Here is a 24,245-nt window from a genome sequence, read left to right as displayed (position 1 = left end):
GTCTGGGAGACAAAACAGCAGCAAACAGCATAACAGCTGAATGTGCTGCATCTGGCCGAGAACACGTCTGCCAAATGTCACCATGATTTACAATAATATTAAGCCTCTTTGAGTATTTATAGAGTATAGAGAATCATTACGTCTGAGTGTGTGTGTGTGTGTGTGTGTGTGTGTGTGGTGTAATAGAAGGTTGAGAGTGTTGAATCCCAATATGAAAATTACTAATTAGTGTTGGGCGAATTAGGGAAGCCAATTTGATAGCTTTGAATTTGTCCTCTGAATGCTGCTGTCCTGCGTCACTGTGACGCCATTATCAGGTCGACATTTGGACAGCTTTAATAAGCATCATTTGCATTCACTGCCTGCCCCAGTCATAATTCCACCATGTGATACTTTCTTAGAAACTCTGATTGAGAGTCTTGCTTCTTGTTGATAAAAGCCACACTTTAGCTTCAAACGTCACAGGATTTCAGGATGAGGAATTAGCCAAGGCTCAGGACCAAATATTTATGATTTTCCTGTAATTTAGCATTTGATATATTAGTTTTCACTTCCACTCATCTAGTCATGGGTTTAATGATTCTGCACACACAAATTTGCTGGATCTTGAAGAAAACACTTGGAAAGTCAGAGGTTAGCAGGACTTTTTAGTTGCTGTTTCAGGAAGTTCAAGATATTTACTTCATGAAAATGACTAACCCTGAAATGCGAAATGTCAATATTTATTTAAAGGTATATCAAATTCCAACATTTCATCAAAGGATGGCCCCGAATGCATTCATCGAGGTCTGAGCCCTGAATATTCACTGTTCTCAACAACTTGACTTGAAACAGAAAACAAGAGACATCAAAAGCATGATGGTAGACAGTATGACAGTATGATGTTACAAAGAAACTGGCCAATTATTTTAAATCAATTCTAGCAGAGAGTATATTGTTGATACCTGAACAATATTTACAGCTGCTTTTGTGTTTGATTTTATAGGCTATAGCCATAATTGTTCAGATTTGGAGGATTTGGTTCAAGCATTTGCGGAAAGTAAATTACAGGCAGTCAAAACAGTAAGGAATATTAAAGAGATTATTATTATTCATGATAATAAGATTAAACTGATATTTAATTTTTATATTAATACAATATAATATTTAAAATATTATTAAAATAAGATAAAGAGCATTTTTGTTGTTATTTTCTAATAATAACTTTTATCTTGTCAAACCAAAAAAAAAATTGCATGCATGCAATTTTTTTGTAAAAATTACTTGAGATTTGAATTAGATTTAATTAAGATAAAATATCATTTACATTGTATAAAATGAATGAAATAATTTTTGCAGCTTGGATTTTATGTTGGTCTCCCGAGATTATAAAGTTATACTGTTATATACTATAAATATACTGCTTCAGTCAAGAACTGAAAGACTCTTGGATTCATTTTTGGGAAGAGGTGAATAGTGGTGGTAGCAGAAGTTGAAGGGTTACCTCAGAGAGAGGTGAAATTTATAACCCGAGGGAGGTATTTTTAGACTAATAGTTCCTTAATGGCAGGTTTTATTAGCTTCCTTCCCACAGACAGAAAGCTTCAGGAACTGGACCAAAATGATTCTTTGAGGACAGAATAGAATGACACAATTACAGCAGAAATAACCACATTAGAGCACAAATAGGCCTAACACTTCGATGACCCTGGTTATAGACGTAATGCATAGTCAAAAGATGTAGATTCAGATATGAAAGATTAAACCAATAAATATAATGGATAATCACACAAATACAACTTTTATAACATCAGTATCTCAGTAAGGAAAAAACTCCTAAGAAGTTCACATTTGGCTGTTTCTTGACCACATTTAGCATTCTAGAACCAGTGTACTTTATACTCTGTTTCTCATTTCACAGACCTGATGATTTGTGGTTTTGTACGACCTCCGCTTTTCCTGACTGACGGTGCAGTTTAAATTGAAGAGCTGCGCAGGTTTGCTTGTGGGGGTGCTTGTTTAGCTTCCTCCAGGGATGTTTCAGTGTTATGATGCTATAATTTTACCCTCTGCTCGAAAGAATGAATTTATGTATAGCTACGAGAATATGGGACCTACTGTCTTGACAGTGACCTATGCCATATTTGCCTGCAAATCATAGATCACATTTTAAAATCGAGATCGTCTGTTTTCTGCCGATAGCTCAGACAGGCTTATTTGCATGAGGTTCTCTTCCTTTCACATAATGAATTGCCATGCAACACTATGGGCTCAGACAAGAGAATTTTTCATGTCAGTTGCAAAATATGTTTTGCAGTGGACTCCACTGATTAAAATAAATTTAGCTGTCATAGAGATTGTAATAAGTCGACAATGGGAAGGAGGAAAAAGAGCCCATCAGCCTTTCTTTGGCCAGATCTGGGGAAAATTACACCTGTCTTAATCCCTCTTTAAATGAGTCCATAGAGCCAATATGCTTAGCACACATTAGACCTACTGTCTGTACTTTTTCCAGGAGTGTGGAAAATCCTTTTTTTGCTAAAGCTCATTTGTTTGCCGTATAATACATTCTCTCAGCACTTTGTCATCTTTAAAAGGTTGTTTTAGAATAGGAAGTGATTCAAAGGCCACCGTATGATCAGGGTGTCATTATCAGTTTGCACCAGACAGCTTAGTCACTTCTTCCAAGAATTTGAAGTCGCAATCATCTCACGATTTCATGTTATAGGTCATTGAACATTGAAGCTATGTCACCAAAAGATTTCTATGGCCGCAACATTTAAATTTTTATTTTCACATTTGTTTATTATTGAGGCTTAATCTATTGAAATCACTGAAATCACATGTAAAAAAAAATCTATGCAAGACTAGCGGGAGCGTGTGTATGTTGTTGCTTCATCTTTTCATGTATCCTACAGTCAGACTCTTTTTTGCAGTTGTTTTGTTCAGTGAGGGACTGAAAACATATAAAGTGAGGTGAGAAGCACGCCAGCGCTCTTGACAGTTTCAGAGAATCTAATGCTGTTGTTGTTTACTGCATCTTTTCTCTCTGTGCCTCTCAGACATGCTCACCAGACATGCATAATCTCAGCATTGTCTCTGGTCTGTAGTATTTTCTGGTAAGGAGGAGAGAATTGAAGCGATTCGGTGGTGGATGAAGTTTCAGAGAGTCTAATGCAGTAGTTATTTACTTTTCAGAGTAAAACTATCTGAACAGTGTCTGACTTAATACTTGAGGTGAGGTTAGCCAGAGAAGCATTCAGATTTCTGTCTCTGAGCCGCTTCAAATCTAAGCGCTCCTGAAAAAAATCAGTGTTTGATGTATTTAGGTTTTTAAAGGTAATTTTAAGAGTGTTAGAGTAGTCACCACCAAGGGGGAGAATTTTTTTAATTCTTTTTTGTGTTTTTAATGCAATTCATGCAGTTACTTTTTTGTATTGTTTTTAATAAAAATGTTTGTTTTTTTCCTTTCTCCATGCGGTTACAACATATACTTCTTAGAAGGAACCAAACGACATGAACCGAAACAAAAGTATTAATTACAAATAATGATATATGATTATATGTTTAATTAATTATATTTTAAATGAAGTTTTATTCAGCAAGAACAACATTATATTGATCAATGTTACAAAAGGTTAAAATGACAAAACATTAATGCTATTTTTTAACTTTGGTCATCAAAGACTTCTGAAAAATATCTCAGGTTTCAACATTGATAATAATAAGAAATGTTTATTAGTCAGAAATCGGCATACTATAGTGTTATAAACAAGGGGGAGCAGTGCTGCCACTGATTTGTCTCCAAGCACTGAGTGCCAGAAGGTTTTTGAATTTACAACAAACTTGAAAATAGAACAATTGAAAAAGCCAATCCAAACACACTTTAGTTTGAACTCGTTTTCCCTTCATGCCTCTGCATCGTTTAATCAGTCAAGTGCTCATGCTGTGGGACACAGGGCAGTAGGTTTGAATGGTTTATATTCCCAATAGGCTTTTCCCCCTATACTCTCTGGGATTAATTACTGTTCGACCTGAATTGAGAATTTTTTTGAAGTCCTGTTTCCTTTTCTCTCTGTGTCTATTACCATCATTGCTTGCACACTCCAGTGAATATTTTTTGTCTGGTCTATATAGAATTTTCAAGCAAGGATGGGAGAGCAGAAGAGATCCAGTGGTGAATGGAGGTGAATTTTAAGAACTGCCCTTCACTTTTCCACACTCTCATTATAGCAATGCTGCTTTCAATGCTACGATACCCAAACATGGTCACCACCCTCTTAGGTCTATTTGTTTGACACTCTTTCACTTGTGGCTGCTCTCTCTCTCTCTCTCTTTCTCTTTCTATCATGCGTGTTTGTTGACTCTCTCAGCTATGCAGTAGCATGTGTCAGCGGGTGCATACCAAATGTGAACGTGTCAATCCTCTTGTCTGAATGCCACACACATTTCATCATGCTGCTGAGCATACATAAAATAGGGCTGATGAGGAGGTCAGACGAGCATAGAACACGTTTCTCATGTTTAATTGGGTGTACATACAATATCCTAGTGTTTCCTACAGGATTTCAAGAAATAGTTCATCCAATAATTAACATTTGTTTAAAATTTAACCACCCTCAGGCCATCCAAGATGTACAGTATATGAGTTCCTTTGCAGTGAATTGGTGCCATCATAATGATAGTCCTAACAGCTGAAAAAAAATAAATCACAATAGATACATTATCAGCAAATGTTCATGTTTCATCGATTCCTTTAATGCTTTTTTATACATGGTGTTAAAATTAATATACCATTTATAGTAACAAAACTGTTGCCCTAATCATGCAAATTTGCATTTCAAAATGAACACATAATGGTCCTCAGCTCATTTCAGGTTATGATAACCTTCGGTTCAGTGAGTGAGTAAGTGATCCGAGCTGATTCAATTCAGACTGATTCGCCAACCTAGATTACGTTGCATGCTAGTCTGATGCACAAATGGCTCTTTCTATTTCTGTGTGATCCTCAGGACACTTCTAACAGATTTGCTGCTATCTGGCCCTGAGCACACTGACTGGCCATAACACTGCAGCTCTCAGGACCTGAAAATGGAGAGATATTCAGTGAGGCTGAGAGCATCGAATGAATGGGGAAAAAATAGAAATATATCATGTTTATTCACTCACAAATGCCCCCACAGGGTTTGATATCATGTTGTACATTGTGGCATATTTCTTATTGGTCATATATGTTGTTATATATGTGTTCATGCATATAATGTGCTTGAAAATGAGCAAAATGCATACAGAACTCTATACGTAATGTATATACTATAAGATCACAATTTGCAGTTCAGTTTAAAGGAATATTTCACCCAAAAATTCTCTATCCACATTGCTATCTCCAGTAAATGTAATCTCGCCTGAATGAGGAGAAAAATATGCAATATAAGTCAAGCACAATTTATGAACAAAAACAGTCCAAAAATGTGTTGGTGCATTTTGATAAAAAAAGGGATTTCACTGGAGTTTATGGACTGATATTGTATGTTACAAACAAGCAGCTTTTCACTTTTTCACAAGATAAATTAAAAGACTACTCCTTTAATACATTTGCGCGGGTTTGACTGGAATAATCTACTGAAAGCATTTCAGATCAAGATTATTCTAAATCTTCTGTAAAATGTCCCTCACCAGTTGCTTTTGCACTAAAATCAAACATTAAATTGATTCATATATATATATATATATATATATATATATATATAAATATAAATATAAATATAAATATAAATATAAATATATATATATATATATATATATATATATATATATATATATATATATGTACAGCCCTCAAAGGTAATGTACTTCCTAAGAAACACAGAATTGCGTTGTTATAAATTAAAGTGGTTCCTCTGTATCAATATAGATCTGAGGTCTCTTTCTCAGTCTCTCTCGCTTTTCTCTGACAGGCTAATAAGCAAATTTTGTCCAATAAGAAGATTAAATTTGTTTCTGAGGTGTAAATGAGGTGTCGTAGGCTGGGATTTGCTCTACTTTGAATGAGGTTTGTACGTTAATTCCCATGTGTCCAACGTACACTTTAATACACACTCTTTAAGTATATTAACTTTTCTGTGGGTGTACACCATCCCTAATCTTGTTTCTTTTTCCCATAATTTAATTCATTGTTGTTGAAACATCCCTTTTTATATAACAAATTAAAGACCTATAAAGAATGTGTATGAAGATAATCTATGCTCTCTTTGCTTTGGGTTTTTATTTTGTTTCTATAATGAAATGTGATGCAGAGGTATTTTACTTTTCAATGGAACTCAATTTCGAAATCCTATTTTCAGAGAGTCTGGATTGATCTGAAGACCTCTCTGGGTGAACTGTCTTCATTTACTTCATGCTTTTTCTTGTAGAAATCCCAAAATATGACCATATCCAATTTCATTTGAGAATAAGGCCTCACATCTTATATTTATGAACCACCTTCATGTTTTCATCTTATCTCAGCGCTGTCAGAACAAAAAGAAAAATAACCCTTGAGAGAGGTGGGGTACTGGAAAGTGATGCTATCTCACTCCATATACAGCTCTGAAGCAGCACGGTTTAGAAATACTTAGCAGAGCTTGAACTATACCCTGTGTTCATTTCGTTTATTACTGATTTGAAAGGAATCTCAACATTGGCCTCCAAATGGGTTTCATTTTGATGTTTGGGGCCTGTCTTGAATTTATATCTAAATATTTGATCCAGGGATATCTTGTCATGCTTGTCTATGTTAATAAAGAATGAACTTGTTTTCTCTGTCACCCTTGAAGTCTACAGCAGTTCTGCCAGAACCCCCAGAATGCATCACTTCACGCATGCCAAGATTTAGATCAACTTATGACTGTTTTCATTAGCATTTACAGGTGCATGTGTCATTTATCAAAGATGCCCTATAGGATAGAATAAAATTAATAGCAGCACAAATGAAATTATTCTGTTTTAGCCCTACACAATGTCAAGTGTTCTTCTTAAATTATTTGAATCCTTAAAAGTACTTTAATGGTAGACAATCATGAGGCATTAAATACATTATAACAGAGTAAGGTTATATTAATTAAACACAGAATTCAAGTTCATTATTAAAAATATTATTATAATAAATATACTCAATTGAATTTCATTTAAAAATGTGTTATAATAAACAAAAACAATACATTATTATTATTCGATTTTACTTTGTTGCTCTTTATTTAATAATAATTTAATAAACGACATTGTTGCTTTACTGCTTAATTGTTATATTAAGCAGTATTTTATGTGTTCTAAACTAATCTTCTTTTTGTCTTGGAAGTCTTAGAGATCATTTTAGTCAGCTATTCCTCAAGTAAACACATCACATTAAAAAAAAAAAAGTTTTCATTCTATGAGCGAGTTTGTCAAATACCATCTGAATCATCTTTAGTGTGGAGAAAATGGCATATATTTTGTGCATAGATCAGCCATATCTATAATCAGTGATCACCCAAGAAAGTTTTATGCATGACTTGCTCTTTTCTTTCTTCATTTCTGTCAACACTACAAAATATCCTACAATATGTGTGAATCATTTACCATTCAAATCTGGATCTGCATTGGTCAAAAGCGTCTGCCAAATAGAAATCTTTCTGGCCAAGTGGAAATGGAAAAGTTTCTTCTATGGCTATGATTCCACAACCACATTGCTCATCTGCTTTTTCCAAGCATATTATAGTGATGCTTACTCACACGTACACACTGCCCTCTTTAAAGCATTATTATAATACAATTATACAAACTGTGTAATTGTGATTCTGATTTACTAGTCTAAATATAGAATCAACAAAAAGGCAATTTGAAGCACTTCTTTTTCCATTATCCCATCTGTAGCATTCATCTTTAACTTTGATATCAAGGACAGTTCTGCATTTTTATTGTACACTGCAGCATTTTGATAGCATTTGTTTTCTCTATCCTGTTTTGTGTCTCTGTCCTCTATCTTTCTCTCTCTCTCACCGTGTCCACATCTATCTTTGAAGGTAAATACAAAGTCAGACTACCCTTCACTGACTTTATTTAATTTCATACTGTGTATTCACTTTATTATCAGATAAAAAAATGTACCCATAGAAGGTCCATCTGCTCTAATATGCAATAGATGTTTAAAAAAAAAAATTGTCTGTGAATGATAGACTTAGTAGCCTTTGATTCATGCTCTGTATATTATTATGATTATGTTGATATAAAGCAGACACACTCACACATGGCTATTGACTATGTAGCAATGATCATTGAAAGGCCAACCACTCATCAGCTGTAACTTGGTTTCTAGTGGCTTCGCAAGGTTGACTTTGTACCAATCTTTTGTAAAACAATATTTACCTTTCTTTGACGTCTGTGTCATTTAGTGGTTGTACCAAAACCCCATTAGACTTTCTAAGCTCACTCTTTCTTTCATATAGGACGGCTGCTGAAAATGACAATTACAATCTTACAGTTTCTGCTGTATTTCTGATTAAATAAATGCAGTCTTGGGGAGAATCAGAGACAATGAGCACAAAGTTTTTAATATTAGTTCATAATCACTCTCTGGAATTAAATGATTGTGACAAATCAGTGCATTAAATTATTGTAGCAATATCTTCTAGTGCCACCATGTGAGTTCATCCCATACATCCTTATCAAAGCTGTATTATGTATATTCAGTTAAAGAATATCTCTTTCTCACTTGGTTATTTCATCTGGTTTGTATTTTGTACAGCACAAACCACAGATTTTTCAAACAAACCAACCCCCGGCATACAGTATGCAACTTAATTTATTTAAATGTTATTAATTTCCCCATTTATTTATCTATTATGGGATAGTTGGCCATTTCCAGATACTTTCTTAGAATCGCTTTTGTTTTAACCATTTACACTTGCTAAAGAGAATGACATTTGCAAATCAAATTATGGTGGAGTTGTGCCAGGGATGATAATGAAAACCAGGCTTACTGTTCAATGATAACGGGCTGATACAAATCATAAAGCTGATAGGAGGCGGCATGTTGGTTTTTTAGTAGCCTAGTACAGTTTTTCACAACTTTATGGCCATTTAGAACATCTCTGACGAGCAAGAATGAGACCTTTTCCCTTCTCTTGTGTAACTCGATGTTATTTGAGTTAACACTAAACAAGATGTTTAAAGTTTCTAGAAGAAATCCAGACCTGTTCCCTTACGTCACTGTTACCGCTGAGAATAATGAGGGAGCTTTGCTGTAAATAAACAGCGCAGTCAGAAGAATACATCTCCTATAGGGTCAGCCAGGTCCTGCTATTTTCTGTAGAAGTAACCAGCCTGTTTTTGAAGCTCAGAACAGTGATCATCTAAGGTGACTGCGGTCATATTCTGAGTCCCTCTTTGTTGGCCAAATGAGACTTTATGATGCTTGCTGTGGTAGTGATGGTGTTATTATGCCAATTATAAGCCTTACAGTACTGTAGGCTTAGCTTTGATTCGCAATGAGCTAGATATGGACTCGTTAGAAGAATTTGTCAGGTTTGGTAATCTGTGCACGTCATTCCAGTGGAGCTGTTTGGGTAAATTTGTCTTAAAATTGAAGTTGATGTGTGAACCCCATTCAGAGGCTACCTGGCTTTGCCAATGTGCAGCAGGAAGCATCTTGAGGTTTAACTAGAGATGCCACTGACAGCTGTAATTTACAGCTCTTTGTGGTCTCAGCAAGATTTCTTGCAGCACTGTGACAAGGATTCTTTAAACCTGCTTGCTATATGAGGCAACTGAACTAATTTTATGCATATTTTCTCCAAGGGTACTGTAGGCAGAAGTTGTTTGGAACATAATAAGGCAAAGTGATTTAATGCAAATGAACTTAGACATGCCATGAAATAGAACTCCATTTACTTCATTTCAATGTCTTTAAAAAGGTATATTTTCCATGATAGCACATGGTTTAAAAGGTAAGTTAGATGAACAAACCATTTTCATGCAAAGGGCCCCTGGGATATCTGAGGTTCTGTGCTATCCAACCAAATGAGTGATGGTGAGATAGCAGTTCACCAGTGGGGCTGGAAAACATTGAGGTTGTAGTAACATGGAGAGATGTATTCCTCTTGAATCTGACCAGTTTGGCACATTAAGGACAATCCACTGTTTTTGATTTTGCACAGTCGATAGATTGCACATTGTAAAATAAAGGCTATTTATTGATTTCCATGAACCTTTACAGGGATAGTTCAACAACAAAAACTGAAATTCTGTTATCATTTACCTTCAAGTTGTTCCAAACCTAAAACCAAACCTATAAATTTCTTTCTTCAGTTAAACGTAAAAGAAAACATATTGAAGAATGTGGGTAACCAAAAAGATTGCTGATTCCCATTGACTTCCATAGCATTTTTCCATACCAATATTGGGGAACAGCAACTGTTACACACATTCTTCAAAATATCTGGTTTAATGTTCAGAAGAAAGAAACTCTTACATGTTTGAAACATGGACCTTGAGAGTGAGTAAATGAGGACAGAATTAATATAATATCAGCAGAACCATCTTATTGCACAAAAGGTTCTTTACAGTGGAAAAGTTCATTCAGATTCTGTAGAATCACTATAAAAAAGGCCCTTTTTGTAGCTTTTTTTTTTTAAGTGTTTAATGATGATTTGGTAATATTATCGTATTGACTTTTTTTGTTATCATGTTCTTTGTGATCTATGAAATCCATTTTCTACTTAACTTTGAATGATCATAGTTCATTCAAGTTCATGTATTCTAATCCTCTCCAGTGTGACCATCACAGGCAGATTAACATATTTCAAGGACAATGTGATCTGCATGTAAAACACACACACACACACACACACACACACAAATCAATATAAAATACATTAAAATGTAAAAACTAAATTCTCCAATGGATTACATTCCATTTTAAATTATGAGAACATGTTATCGTCAAACATTATTTATAGAATTTCCATAGCTAATTTTTCACATCTTTCCTCGGCTGACATTATTTTAGAAGCGTGTTGACTTTGAGATTTTCTCCTGACCCTGGTATGCAGCATGTGCGTCCACCGAGAGACGCTGACGCAGATCAGGACTTGGGCATTCAATTGATGGAGTGTGATAAGGCCTATTGGGGCATACTAATAAGTCATCTTGAGGTGGATATTCAAAATGTGAGCTGCCACCTCTCAAATGCTACTAAAGATAAATGTGATTCACTGATAACAGTGTCTGCACATATTTTTAGCAAGAATTAGTCATATATTTTTGTGTATATGTATTTGAGAAAGAATTCTACTTGGGAATATTATTAGTATTTCAGGAATATTGTCTATTTTCTTATATAAAAAAAATATTTTTTCCACCTGATTTCTGTTCTATATTCTCATTATAAATTAAATTTGACTGCTTGAAAAATAGCCTTTTTTGTCATAAATCACCCCTTAATAAAAAAAGTAAAGATTACAAGCAGTCAACATGCAGGAAAGCACACATAAAACATTTGAAGTCATTCAGACTATATCAGAGGAACTTACTGATTTGCAACAGAGCACAAGGACCCCTAGTGGAAGTCGTGGGTAAGGTCAGGTAGGGAGAACCATTGAGAAGATGTATAAGTGGGGATATCGTGATGCGCTCCATTCAGTGTGAGCCGAGTGAGCGCAAAGGAGGTTCTCCCCCTCTAGGACTCTCCTTTACACCTACTCTATCAGCAGCTGGACAACCTGATACAATGGATAACAACTGTAAGTACTTGGGCATAAAAAATTATATTTACAATATAAAATATAGATTGCAATACTGAAAAATATGAATGTTATATTTTTATTACTGCTTCTTTAATGCATCAATTTAATTCATGATTCATAAAAAGCTTGACTAATCTCCATTTGTTAAAATAAATAAATAAATTATACAAAAATCTATATATGCTTATTGTGTTTATAGTTCACAGTGAAGGTTGAACAGAGCTGAGGGATCACCACCAACCAACAAAGGACTTTCTTTCCCCTGTTCCTGGAGATCCTTTTCGTGCCACCTGTTAAATTATTAAGTAGGGTGATTATGTGCGAGGGAAACTAATCAGTTCTTTTACATTTGTGGAGAAGTAGGAGCGCGCTTTTGGCACCATGGAGGACATCTTCAAGGATCAAGATGTGTGGTCCTTCAATGAGTCGTCTAGAAACTCCAGCGTCAACAATGAAACTTACGGCGTGAACCAGACGGTGAACCCGCTCAAGCGGAATGAGGAGGTGGCAAAAGTTGAAGTCACTGTGTTGGCCTTGGTGCTCTTCTTGGCGCTCGCTGGTAACCTTTGCGTCCTTGTTGCAGTTCGCACGGCCAAGCACAGTCAGTCTCGCATGTATTACTTCATGAAGCACCTCAGCATTGCAGATCTGGTCGTGGCTGTCTTCCAGGTACTTCCTCAACTCATCTGGGACATCACGTTTCGCTTTTATGGACCAGACATCTTGTGCAGGTTGGTGAAATATCTTCAGACAGTTGGGATGTTCGCCTCCACGTACATGCTGGTGCTGATGTCCATAGACAGATGTATGGCAATCTGCCAGCCTCTTCGCTCTTTACACAAGAGAAAGGACCGCTGTTACGTGATTTGTTCTTGGGCACTAAGCTTACTTTTCAGCATCCCACAGGTTTATATATTCTCCTTACGGGAGGTGGGTTCAGGAGTTTATGATTGCTGGGGAGATTTCGTGCAGCCGTGGGGAGCGAAAGCCTACATCACGTGGATTAGTCTGACAATATACATCATACCAGTGGCCATTCTGAGTGTCTGTTACGGATTGATAAGTTTTAAAATATGGCAAAACTTTAAAAGGAAGACGAAGAGGCACCAGTGTATCACTCTCACGCCCAAGGCATCGAAAAGCAGCGCGCTCGCGCGGGTCAGCAGCGTCAAACTCATCTCCAAGGCTAAAATCACCACCGTTAAAATGACCTTTGTTATCGTTCTGGCTTATATAGTGTGCTGGACTCCGTTTTTCTCCGTACAGATGTGGTCAGCATGGGATCCTGAAGCACCAAGGGAAGGTGAGTTTCTTTTACGGTTTGATTAACGTTTACGCACGTGCAATGCAAAATAGATTTTGAACACGGGGCTGACTGTTAACTTTAAACCAGTGTTGCTTGTTGCATCTAATAGATTAATAATTGGTTAGTCTAGGGATTTTAGATTATTTTGCTCCTGGATTTATTTCCTATATTATTTTAAGAATGTATTTGTATTTTTATATGTATTTTTCACACACACACACGCACAAAACATTGATGGAGAAACAAATTTTGTGCAAAATAAATGATAAATGTAGTTTGTTTTGTTTAAAATCTTATACGTTTTAGGTGACCAGGTGGGCCTTTTACACCACACACTGTGCTAAAGGAACAAAGTATTTATACAAATACTTGAGTTAAAATAATGTTTTTAATATCTATGTTAATACAAACACTTTAGCAAAGTTTGAGATTACTTCTAATACATATAATTAAATAAGTTATTTGTTCAATAAAATTTGATTCTTTAAAATGTTCATACTAGAAATTAAAGAAACAAATTAAAAAGCATTAAAAGAGATCACCACCCTTAATAGTTTAAAATACAGTAGTAACAATAAACATTATATAATATGATTAATATATTTATATGATAGTTTCATTACAAATATAGTGATTATCTCTGAAGTGGACACCTAACTTAATGTATTATATTTATCATCTGATTCTAACCATGTTATGTCAACAAATGGAAAAGTCAACCAGCCAATGTTTTCAATTAATAAATAAATAACAAAAATAGGCATACCTTATAAAGTTGTAGCGGACACAAACATTTAATGAAATAGCCATTTCAAAACACATAGTCAACCAGTGATATTGTTTTATAATGCAACTTTTCAATGGAAAAAGAACACATTAATATCAACATTTAAAACTTCTTAATTTGAATAAATTCATGCTGGCAATGTTTGTGTAAATGGGGGGGAAGGGTCCAGGATATTGCTAAATATCAGTCAATAAATGAAAAACAGCTATGGAAGCAAATTTAAATAATAGCCTTATTTGGAAAATTACTGTATATTAAAGTACCTCTCTAAATAAAATCTAGATATCCTATACAATAGGGTCAGTTATGATGTCAGTTTGTAGGCCAACGCAAAAGGCTGTTTGTAATGAGTTCACTTGGAAGTTCCCTCAGGGGTGGAGGCTTTCAATTAATGAGCGAAATAAGATATGTAACTTCATTAAAAATAGTTTATTTTGTTAGAAGACAAATTACATCAGTCATACCTCAAAGATGAAACCCGAAGCCTGTGTATTTTAAAAACATAAGGTTCTAGGGCTGATAGTGTTTTCAGCCCTGTACTAGCTAAATGGATGTCACAATGCTCCTCGTTTCACTTTTTTCTAGAATGATGCATTTTCCGCTATTCAACATATCTGAAAATGGAAAGCTATTTGCGATATAGGCTATGCAGTTGAAAATACAATTATCAGCTTGGTCATACACAGATAAAATTTGAACAAGGTAGCCTAAAGAGATTTCAGAATCATGTGAGATGGTTTCTGACCGTGACATTGTGTTCTTTGAAAGACTCGAGAAAAGAAACTTGCTTTGATTCACTGTAATTCTTCAGATAAGAAGGCTCTAGCAGGACAGAACTAGAATTGCTGCGATGGGCATCTTACTTTTAAATCACTACAGATGTAGTCCGCCAAAAACGGCAGAGCCATAAAGACCAGCCTCGGGGAAACATTAACGTTCAGCAGAGCTGCGCCAATTAAATCCTGACCGTCTGCAGTATGACAAATCACCAACCCAAACAAACCCAGGGAGAACTGATGAGAAATAACTGTTGTTTTGAATATATAAAATCATTATTTAACTACGACAATAAAATATTACATATGATGAAATGGTGTGCTCAACAAATGGTTATACAAATAGTCATTTTGCTTTTACATGCACACAAAAGTCCACGTTTTCAGTAGACAAGAGACATTTAGAAACCCGAAATCTTATCAGCTTACCAAACCAATTACTGTTACTGCAAGGCTTTTCTTGTTTTTGAAAGAAAATGTCAGTGAACAATGTTCTTGCCATGAGTTTTACCATGTTTGTCTTGCAGCAATAAAGAGATTATGGGGAGGTCATGTCACACACCTCAGAGACAAAGATTAAATATTATCAGGCTCAGAGGAAAAAGAGTGTGAGATATCACGTATCACGTATCATGACCTCCACCATACAAAATATCCACACATCATTGCAAGTTCAGCAGACATTCACACACTCTAAATATTCGGACAATACAGCACAGATTTATGCATCAACAGTGGCTGACACATTCATAGTGGAATGCAGTTACTAATGACATTTTCCCTGAATGTGTGAAATAAGAGCCGTTTCTTCTGGCTGAGACCAAGGGATGGGTTTTAAAACACTGATGATCTGATGTGCTCAAAGCTTCGCTGCAGCACTAATAAGAATAAATGACAGCTGAAAACAGCATCTTCCAGATGAACTTATGTATGGTTGCTTTATTTTGAGACTAATGTTGGGTTTGGCAATGTCATCGCAGGTTTGGCTACTAGTTATGTTCTCATCTCCATGACACTTACTTGAATTACGAGAGTAAAAACACTTTCCACTAAGCATTTCAACTTTTCTGAACAGTAAAAATCTCTGCAGAAATCTAAAAATCAGACAAACATTTGGACAAATGAAACTCGCTGACATGCAGGGTGCCGAAATAAAGATTTGAGTTGAAAGAACATTTATCTTTAATCAAACAACACCTTTCTAAAGTCTGGAGTCAGTACGATTTTTAAATATCAATTAATACTTTTATTCAGCAAGTATGCAATAAATAGATCAAAAATAAACAGACTTTCACGGAGTCAGAAAAATATAGATTTCATATAAATGATTTAATCCTTTCCATGAAACATTGGAAAGAATCCTGAAAGAAGATTATCCAAAGAAGATTACCCAATAAAATAAAAAAATTAAAAATTAACAAGCACACCATTACATATGCAACAATAATGTGGATAAATCTTTTATGAGCACCAAATCAATATATTAAAATGATTTCTCAAGATCATGTGACTCTGAAGACTGGTGTAATGGCTGCAGGAAATTCAGCTTTACGTCACAGAAATAAATATTTTATAAATTATATAAAAAAAACAGTTGGTAATATTTCACAATATTACTATTTAGAAACTTCTTATACTGACCCCAAACCTTTTAAGACCAAGTATCAGAATTCCGAAAAGCTTTGCATGAATCTAAAATGTTCTGTAAATCTTACTTGAAGTGTGCTGAATTTCTAAAGCATTTTTTTTTTAAAATCTTTTGCAGCCTATCTTTTTCAGAGCTTCATATTAAAGAACATTCTCTTTCCTTCTCTCCCTGTTCATTGATCCGACTGCCGATGGTACAGAAATGTGCTTGCCCAGTTTTCTCTGATGCCTGTGAGCTCAGCACAAACAGGAGGTAGCAAACAGAAAAGCAATACACTTGACCAAAGCCCCATCTGGGTTTGTTGCTTACTCCTTCATTTCTAAATTCAATTTCCTTTTCTCTGAGAAACTAAAGGATCAAACCCAGAAACTTTATGTCTGAAGAGTTACATGTGGATGACCACACAAGTGCACAGAGACACACTGGACAAGTTCTCGTCAACTTGTTTGGGTCTTGAACTTTTTTTTTTTTTATCATTGTATAAGCCTATTATTTATAATTACGAAGTTAGATTTTCTACTGTCATGGATATGGTTGTTTGTTTGTTGAATGTTAGGAATTAATTCCCAACAATCTCCATATTCATACCGGTGTTGGTTGGCATATGAATGCACATGAATGTGTGGTTTAATAGTTTATAAGCTATATTCTAAAGTGTTCTCACCTTCTTCGGTTTGCTCCAATTCCCTTTAGCTCTGCTGTAGAGTCTCTGTGGTACTGTATGGTTGGAAACAAAAAACACAGCATTGATTTCCAAGATATTCCTTCCTTTGAATGCTTTTTCCACTAGTTTTTTTTTTCCAACATAGCCCAACCATTTGGTTGTTTGTCTATTCCTGACACATTAAGGTCTTAAAATGCACTGCAGTGTACATTCAGATTGTTTTAGAGGATGGGGTACTTTGGGTGCTCAGATGGGTTCCTGGTTCTTATAACAGATTCCTCTTTTCTTACCCTCACGCATCATCCTTTTGTCACAGTGAGAGCTTCCAGAAATATAATTAATAAACATGAATTGAATAGCCCATATATGTTAGACTGCAATAGGCATGTCACGTTTAATCGCAGTACACAGTCTCCTCACCACCAGAATACTAATGAGACTTGTGATTACTATCACCTGGTTCTCATTTCCTCTTTGCACACTTACAATAGTATTTAAGGACTACCCACGATGACATCCATTGCAAAGTCATGTGAGTTTTCTAATGTTGATTCAAAACATGTTGCAATGTGTTTTGAGTTGAAGGTTTTGTATATTTTTTCTCAAGTTTAAATCTCTGAACATAGATTTTCGTCTTAGTTAGCTTCATTACAAGGCATACTTAAGACATTTTTTATCAATTAATTTTTTTTTTTTATCAATTTAATTTTTAATCAATTTTATATATATATATATATATATATATATATATATATATATATATATTAAATCTTACAATCCTACTCTTTTGAACAGTGGTGTGTCCTGTTGCTGCCATTTTATATAAAACAAAAAGGGTTAAAGGGGATTTTTCTTTTCTATTCATGCCTGAAAACCCCTCTTTCCCATTATTCCCAATCACAATAGAAGCAAAATGAGTTTATCTCAGTCAATCGTCTCCTGCTTTCTGGCTTAACAGATCTTTCAGCATTGTTATGAGCTAGCAAACAACATGTTGTTTATTTTGTCTTAATTTGTCTTGTTTGTAAAAGATCTTGAAGAAGCTCAGTGACAGATTCTACTGTTTACACCACGGCCCACCAGCACTGTTTTTATAATAAACAAGTTTTCTCACGTCATGCTTCTCATACCAATTTATTTTGAATGCCACATTGTGTATGCATAGATTGTAGAGTGATAAAGCATGTCAAATCTTGGGACACTGTGCTAAAAGAAGCCCCCCCCCCCCCCTCCCATTTCTAGGCCTATAATGATAAACAGCACAGTGGCACAGACCATTATCAACATAATATAGCAAAAATAAATTGGTTGATTAACATATGACTGTTGAAGTAGTGTGCAATGTATGCCTAGTAATATGTTTTAATCTTCCCAGTTGTTTATTCATATTTGAGGTGCACTGTAATATCAATTGTGTAAAATACAAATGAAGAAAATAATTTTAATATAGCTTAACCAAATTCATGCATTGTAAAAATGATTTAGTAAATAAAATAAAATACTATTGGAGTATGTTTTAAAATAAAATACCATTTTAATTTTTGGTAACACTTTACTTAAAGCCTTTATGTATAATGCATTATAAAAGTAGTTCTAATGCATTAATTATGCCTTGTAATACACCTATATAACAAAATAATGTATTGCAAAATGCATTAAAATGCATTTTACCCTTTAATAACACTTTTTAATGCATTATACATTAAGGCTTTAAGTAAAGTATTAACCAATTTTCCTACTATAGAATTTCACATTTAATTTAGCGTGTTGCTTGCTGTTTGTAATTGTTTGTGAAATTTACTAGGAATTTAAGTGGTGTGAAAATTGTTGACTTTTGGCTTTTAAAGGTGAAATGTGTCATTATTTATCATTAGACACAAGATTTTATAAGCACTGATGATGCAGAATATTGAATCAAACAGGTTAGAACAAGACCACACAGTTCAGATCTTTTTATTGTATATTTAAAGCTGTCTTCTTATCCTCCACAGCGATGCCCTTCATCATTTCCATGTTGCTGGCCAGTCTGAACAGCTGCTGTAACCCCTGGATCTACATGTTTTTTGCTGGGCATCTCTTTCACGACCTGAAGCAGAACCTCCTGTGCTGCTCCACGCTCTATCTGAAATCCTCTCAGTGCCGCTGTGATCCGGAGCAAGATTCCCGTAAGAGCAACTCCTCCACCTACGTCATCAAAAGTACCAGCAGCCAGCGGAGTATCACCCAGACCTCTGTCACATAAACCAGACGCACCTCAAAGCCAGTTTTTCACATTTTTGAAAGCCAGACGGGAAAGCTAAAATACAACCCCACACAAGACTGTCACCATCAGTTTGCTTCAGCTCTGTTTTCAGTTGGGAATTATTCCGAATGTCATTTTTATTACACTACTTCATTTTCTTATCTCTAAGGACCTTGAGCAGCAGTAATCTATGTATTGTGTTTCAAGACATTACAGAATGAACATCATTCGATCCCAGACTGTGTTTATGGGTCTGTTTATATTTAGTCACACATGGTTTGAATTGCTATCTGATTGTGCATGCGCATTCACTTTGGCCACATAAAAGTGTCTTGGTGCTGGGCACCTAAATTGGTTGCATTTGATGTGGCTCATAAAAACAGGACGTGGCTGAATAAGCTTTGACGATTGTGGTACAATAATAGCAACCATAATGTGCTGCATTCTGTTTGGGGCTCACAAAACCTCCATACGCTGATGTAGATATGTTTAGGAGGAGCAAAGTTTGCATATGTGGCCCCGGAGAGCCAGATGGATTTACACTTTGCCGAGTCTCAAACCGCCAGATCGGATTTCTGTCGCTCTTAAGTGTGTCTTAGAGTGTCCAAGTGTAAATAGCCCTGATATAATGTAAACATGCAAAAACAAGTCAACCTTAAAGGGATAGTTTATGCAAAAATGAAACTACTCTAGTCTGCCCTTCATGAAAAAAGCAGTGAAAAGTAATACAGTTTTCATTCAAATCAAGTTCGACATACATTGCATTGAAGGTGACAGCAGGTTATATCATTTTATGGGTTATGAGGAAGCAGTTGTCGCTCATTTTGCATATGGGTTTGAAATGAGGAGGTTAACAACACACAGATGAAAACAAGATGTTGATGACACATGAAGTGTTTCTTGTGAAACCTAATGAGAAACATGGCCAGTTGTTGTTTTTTTTTTTTTTTATGAACTTGACTTGTCAAAAGAGAGTACTTTTGCATGTTTTGAGAAACCCAAGCACTTTTAATTTTTGGCACATACATGGTTATGTTTTTATCACTGTTCTTTATCGTTTTACATGTGAACTTTACTGTCATGCCCAAAGGACCACATCTCTTTGCAAAATGTTTCTGCAGTGCATCATGGTAATCAATCATGGCAAACAGCCGATTTGTTTTCAAAAAGTGAAGGACTGATTTCTCCTTCGCTTTTATGGTTGTTTGTCTTGTAAGAGAGAGTGTTTGTAATCGATGTTTATTCCAGTTACATATTTTGCTTAATATCGCTTTTAAAACTTTGATTTCAGCCTTTGTTTGTTGCTTTATCTTTATAAAATATTCTAAAGAAAAGACGTTTACAAGAGGGCAAGTGAATTTCATATAATTGTTTATGAGTGCTGCAAGATGAGAAGGATAAAGAAAATGATAAAGGCAGTATTAACAGCAGAAAATATTAGTTTTATAAGGTTTAAATACACTTTTCACTGAAATGCTTGTTACTTTCCCATTTTAAAAGCTACTGATTTTTCTTCCTGGAAAATATACTGCCTATTTACATTAACTCTGTGTAGCTGTGTAGCTTTTATTTATTGAAATAAATTGTGTGTTGATATGTCTAACTGAGGAAATGTGTTGAAAAGTGGAGTATAACAAGCCAACTAAATTGAAGAGTTGAAAGCAAATAGATCAAATTGCAAAGTCATATTCAGTTTTTTTTCTGAACCATTTGGTATTTATTAAGGGAAACGTGTTTTGATTAAATAAGTTCATGAAAACATATTTCATCATAAATTCACGCCATCAGTTTAAAGACATAAAATGTATTCAATGTCCTATTGAGTGACAGAATCTGGGACATGAAATTTCATGTTTAATTAGTTGCTGTAGTGCAGAAAATCAAGAAAAAAAATATAGGCCTATAAAACAATAAAACACAATTCAAACCATTGTTATTTACACTTACATTTTTAATTAGTAGTTGTACAGAATATATTTGACATTGTCATGATAAAAATACCACACTCAGCAACATCCCATTTTAAATCCGTCAAACTTAAAGAGAAAAAAACATATGATATCAGGTAAGACTTATTCTCTTTTGTCGGTCGGAGAGGCCTTTCATCATACGTCTCTTTGAAAAAGTATAGGCGACCTAATCCTGAATTGCTCCCAAAGCCTCTAACATAAAATGAGAACATACAAAACTCTGCACAGGGGCATTCGATTATTCATGTCTTTTCATTTTTAGGGACCTCAAAATCAACACTCCGAAAATTAGATATTTGTAAAATAAAACTTTTTCCTCCAAGTACTGAACATGTAAACCTTGACTTGTCTGAGAAATCTACACCTCTTTGCGTAACGCCACTCGTACACTGCTGAAGATTTTCCCTAGAGCTTCGAACAAGGGGTCACAGAAGGTATGGATGCAGAGGGAGTAGATTCGACTCAGGCACTGGGTCTCGATCAGATAGCTCTTAATGCAGGGCATGACTGCCCAAATGTGACAAAAGGAGATGCAGGCAAAACAGAAACCCCACAGCAGCGCCACTGGGATGCCAAAGATGGCCGACAGCACACGGTAGCACCAGTACTTGGAGACGGTGAAGGTGGTGTAGCTGGCCTTCCACACTCCATCCATACTGTGGGTGCCATCAGGCTCGGCTATCACATCCTCAAAATCCACCTTGAATTATTGGAGGAAAAAAGACATGGTGACATTTGCTGGTTAGTACAAATTTCCACAAACCACTCTGTTAAAAAAAGATGGCATATGCTAGTCAGCTATTTCGAAGTATGGCAGCTGGTTTGAGCTGGTTTAAACTGGTCTTGTGCTGGTCCTGGTTGAGCAACTAGTTCCAAGACCAACTTAAACCAGCTCAACCAGCTTCCATGCTTGTGTTGGTTTTTCAACAGTGCAGTGTTTTTAATGCCTAACCTGCTTAATACAGTATATTGTGCAATCAATAGTCAGTGTCAGTGATTTGGCAAGCATGTGGTATGGGTTATCTTCTGCTTGTACTCCTAAGAAAGGATGATGATTAATTCTCCAAACAGTGAAATTTGATATCAAAATCCCCCATCAGTAACAGGCAGTCTGGCACCTTGTTTATTTTTGCTTCAATCTCATAACAACTAGAGAGCATTTAGAAGGAATTATTTTAGAAAGTTATTCAAATCTTTATGTAACATCTATATTAGTGCTTAAATGAAAATCTGATCTTTGGTCAATTTACACAATGTAGTTAAGACAAGTATAATGTAGCACTGACAACATAAAAATGAAAAATTGAACGAATACATTTATTTAACAATATGACTGTTTTTATTGTATTTTTGATCAAATAAAAATGTAGTGAGCAATATATATATATATATATAGACCTATATATATATATAAAACAAAGCATTAACCAAAAGTTATTTCTCATCTATGAATATTTCTTGTAAACGTAATATCACCAAGACCTATTGTAGTAACAGTGTTGCTAACCACTACAGTGATCTTACACTGACATTCAACAGTGAGAGAATACCAGACTGTAATTTAATATTTGGACATAGATCATTTAGTCAAAATTAAGAAATAAAAAAAAAAATCACAATTTCTCCTACTAACCTAGTGAATTATTCAAACACATGGGAAGGGGCAATACATTTTGCTATCCGACACACCCTTTTACCTCCTATAAATACTGAGAGTATGGCCTGTCCTGCCAGATGAAGTAGGTTTAGTGCTATTTTTGGGTCATGCCTTGTAGCTACAGTATAAAGTGTTGTGCAGCTCACACGCAAGCATGTCTGTCAGTCTCTAAGGACCAGATCACCAAACCACTCATATCAATTCCACCATTTAGGAAGTTAGTGAATAGTTTGCAGGCTGCATCAGTTTCTTATGAAGTTATACGTACATATTTCTTTCAGATATATGCTTATTGGACTATTTTGGCTTTAAAAAAAAAAAGTTATGCAGTTTTATTTTGCACATTCTATAAACTTATACAAATAGTTTCAAAGTTCTCTTTTGTTTAAATGGCATTTCAGTTGAAATTATCATTGAGGTATCAGTGGCAAATTTTGTAACACCAGAACTACTGTAAAGCCAAAAAAATGATACATACCTTTACAACATCTTCATTGATCTGCTTAGGGTCCCTGTTGATCAAATCAATCTCCTTGGTGTGACTATCTTTCAGGATTTTCTCCTCATTGGTGCTATACTGGTCCGCCATATTGGGGGCCTCTGGCCCAAGACTGGCTGGAGTGGGATAGATGTAATGCAGAAGTGTCCGAAGGAAGAAGACTAAAGCAATCTAAGTCAGCGACCAAAGGAAAAGTGTCAGAGTGGCCCTAGTCCCTAGTCCCTTTTAATTCTCCAATCTGTGGACTGACGACACGCCTGGAATGCTAGGGACAGCTGCACTGGCCGGGGCTCCTGTCTCTCTCTCTGTATGTTCCCCTCCTCTACCCCCACCCATTAGCTATTCTGCCCCACACAGCCCATACTCCCCAGTCCATAACTCACACACTTGATAAAGTGAAGGGAAACCAAGGGCCGTGTCACATTTCACACACGGCTGCGGGGTCAGACAGGCAGGAGTTGCACAGTGGCATGAATTTCCACTGTGAAGTGTCGCTCTGAAAACTGATGCCCAAAGGCTCAAGTCAAGTCAGAAGTGTAATACTTTTTACAATACAGCGAGCCATTTCCAAAGCATTAATATTAGCTGCATTTACCTATTCTGTTTTAGTGTTATTTTAGCATTGAGATACTGTTTTAGCTTACGCTTAAAAAAGAAGTCGCTGAAATAAAATATTTTTTTATATCTTAATTTAATATCTAAATTTAGCTAACATTTATTGTATGTCACATAAACATGTTGTTATGGTTTTAACTTTAGTTAACAATAAATATCCTGTTCTATTAAAATAATATCTAACATGTACTTCAAATGTTGCCTTAAAATCATTAGAAAATATATATTATTTCCAAAATCTCTAGGTCCTTTCTTATTCATTAGTCACTAATTAATAAAATAAAATAAAATAAAATAAAATAAAATGTATATTGTTGTGCTAAACATAAGACAGAAAGATATG

General features: G+C 35.3%; 2 protein-coding genes and 1 long non-coding RNA gene across 3 annotated transcripts; 1 reads left to right on the top strand and 2 right to left on the bottom strand.

Annotated features, from left to right (window-relative positions):
* Positions 1-4,730: 4,730 nt before the first annotated feature.
* On the bottom strand, positions 4,731-17,420 carry LOC127959492 (uncharacterized). Its single transcript, XR_008154272.1, has 4 exons — positions 17,210-17,420; positions 16,920-16,972; positions 11,526-11,714; positions 4,731-5,064 (listed from the first exon to the last, which is right to left on the bottom strand). It is a non-coding gene; the product is annotated as an uncharacterized LOC127959492 (long non-coding RNA).
* On the top strand, positions 11,643-20,760 carry oxtra (oxytocin receptor a). The gene is made up of 3 exons (XM_052558707.1): positions 11,643-11,735; positions 11,938-13,041; positions 18,911-20,760. Exons 2-3 carry the CDS (start codon positions 12,120-12,122, stop codon positions 19,159-19,161), a joined length of 1,173 nt encoding a protein of 390 aa, XP_052414667.1. The 5' UTR covers positions 11,643-11,735; positions 11,938-12,119; the 3' UTR covers positions 19,162-20,760.
* A 331-nt stretch (positions 20,761-21,091) lies between these two features.
* On the bottom strand, positions 21,092-23,599 carry LOC127959491 (caveolin-3-like). Its single transcript, XM_052558708.1, has 2 exons — positions 23,267-23,599; positions 21,092-21,831 (listed from the first exon to the last, which is right to left on the bottom strand). Exons 1-2 carry the CDS (start codon positions 23,375-23,377, stop codon positions 21,490-21,492), a joined length of 453 nt encoding a protein of 150 aa, XP_052414668.1. The 5' UTR covers positions 23,378-23,599; the 3' UTR covers positions 21,092-21,489.
* Between the last annotated feature and the right edge of the window lie 646 nt (positions 23,600-24,245).

Source organism: Carassius gibelio, chromosome B6 (assembly GCF_023724105.1).
Source record: "Carassius gibelio isolate Cgi1373 ecotype wild population from Czech Republic chromosome B6, carGib1.2-hapl.c, whole genome shotgun sequence".
Lineage (NCBI taxonomy): Eukaryota > Metazoa > Chordata > Actinopteri > Cypriniformes > Cyprinidae > Carassius > Carassius gibelio.
The sequence above is the reverse complement of the archived record's forward strand: the minus strand, read 5'-3'. Positions and strand labels throughout refer to the sequence as shown.

What these genes read in the sequence shown, in the direction of transcription:
- oxtra (XM_052558707.1), top strand. Translation starts at nt 12,120, where the DNA reads ATGGAGGACATCTTCAAGGATCAAGATGTGTGGTCCTTCAATGAGTCG. An exon ending in TCCTGAAGCACCAAGGGAAG is followed by an intron (nt 13,042 to 18,910) that starts GTGAGTTTCTTT and finishes TATCCTCCACAG; the next exon opens with CGATGCCCTTCATCATTTCC.
- LOC127959491 (XM_052558708.1), bottom strand. Translation starts at nt 23,377, where the DNA reads ATGGCGGACCAGTATAGCACCAATGAGGAGAAAATCCTGAAAGATAGT. An exon ending in TCAATGAAGATGTTGTAAAG is followed by an intron (nt 21,832 to 23,266) that starts GTATGTATCATT and finishes CAATAATTCAAG; the next exon opens with GTGGATTTTGAGGATGTGAT.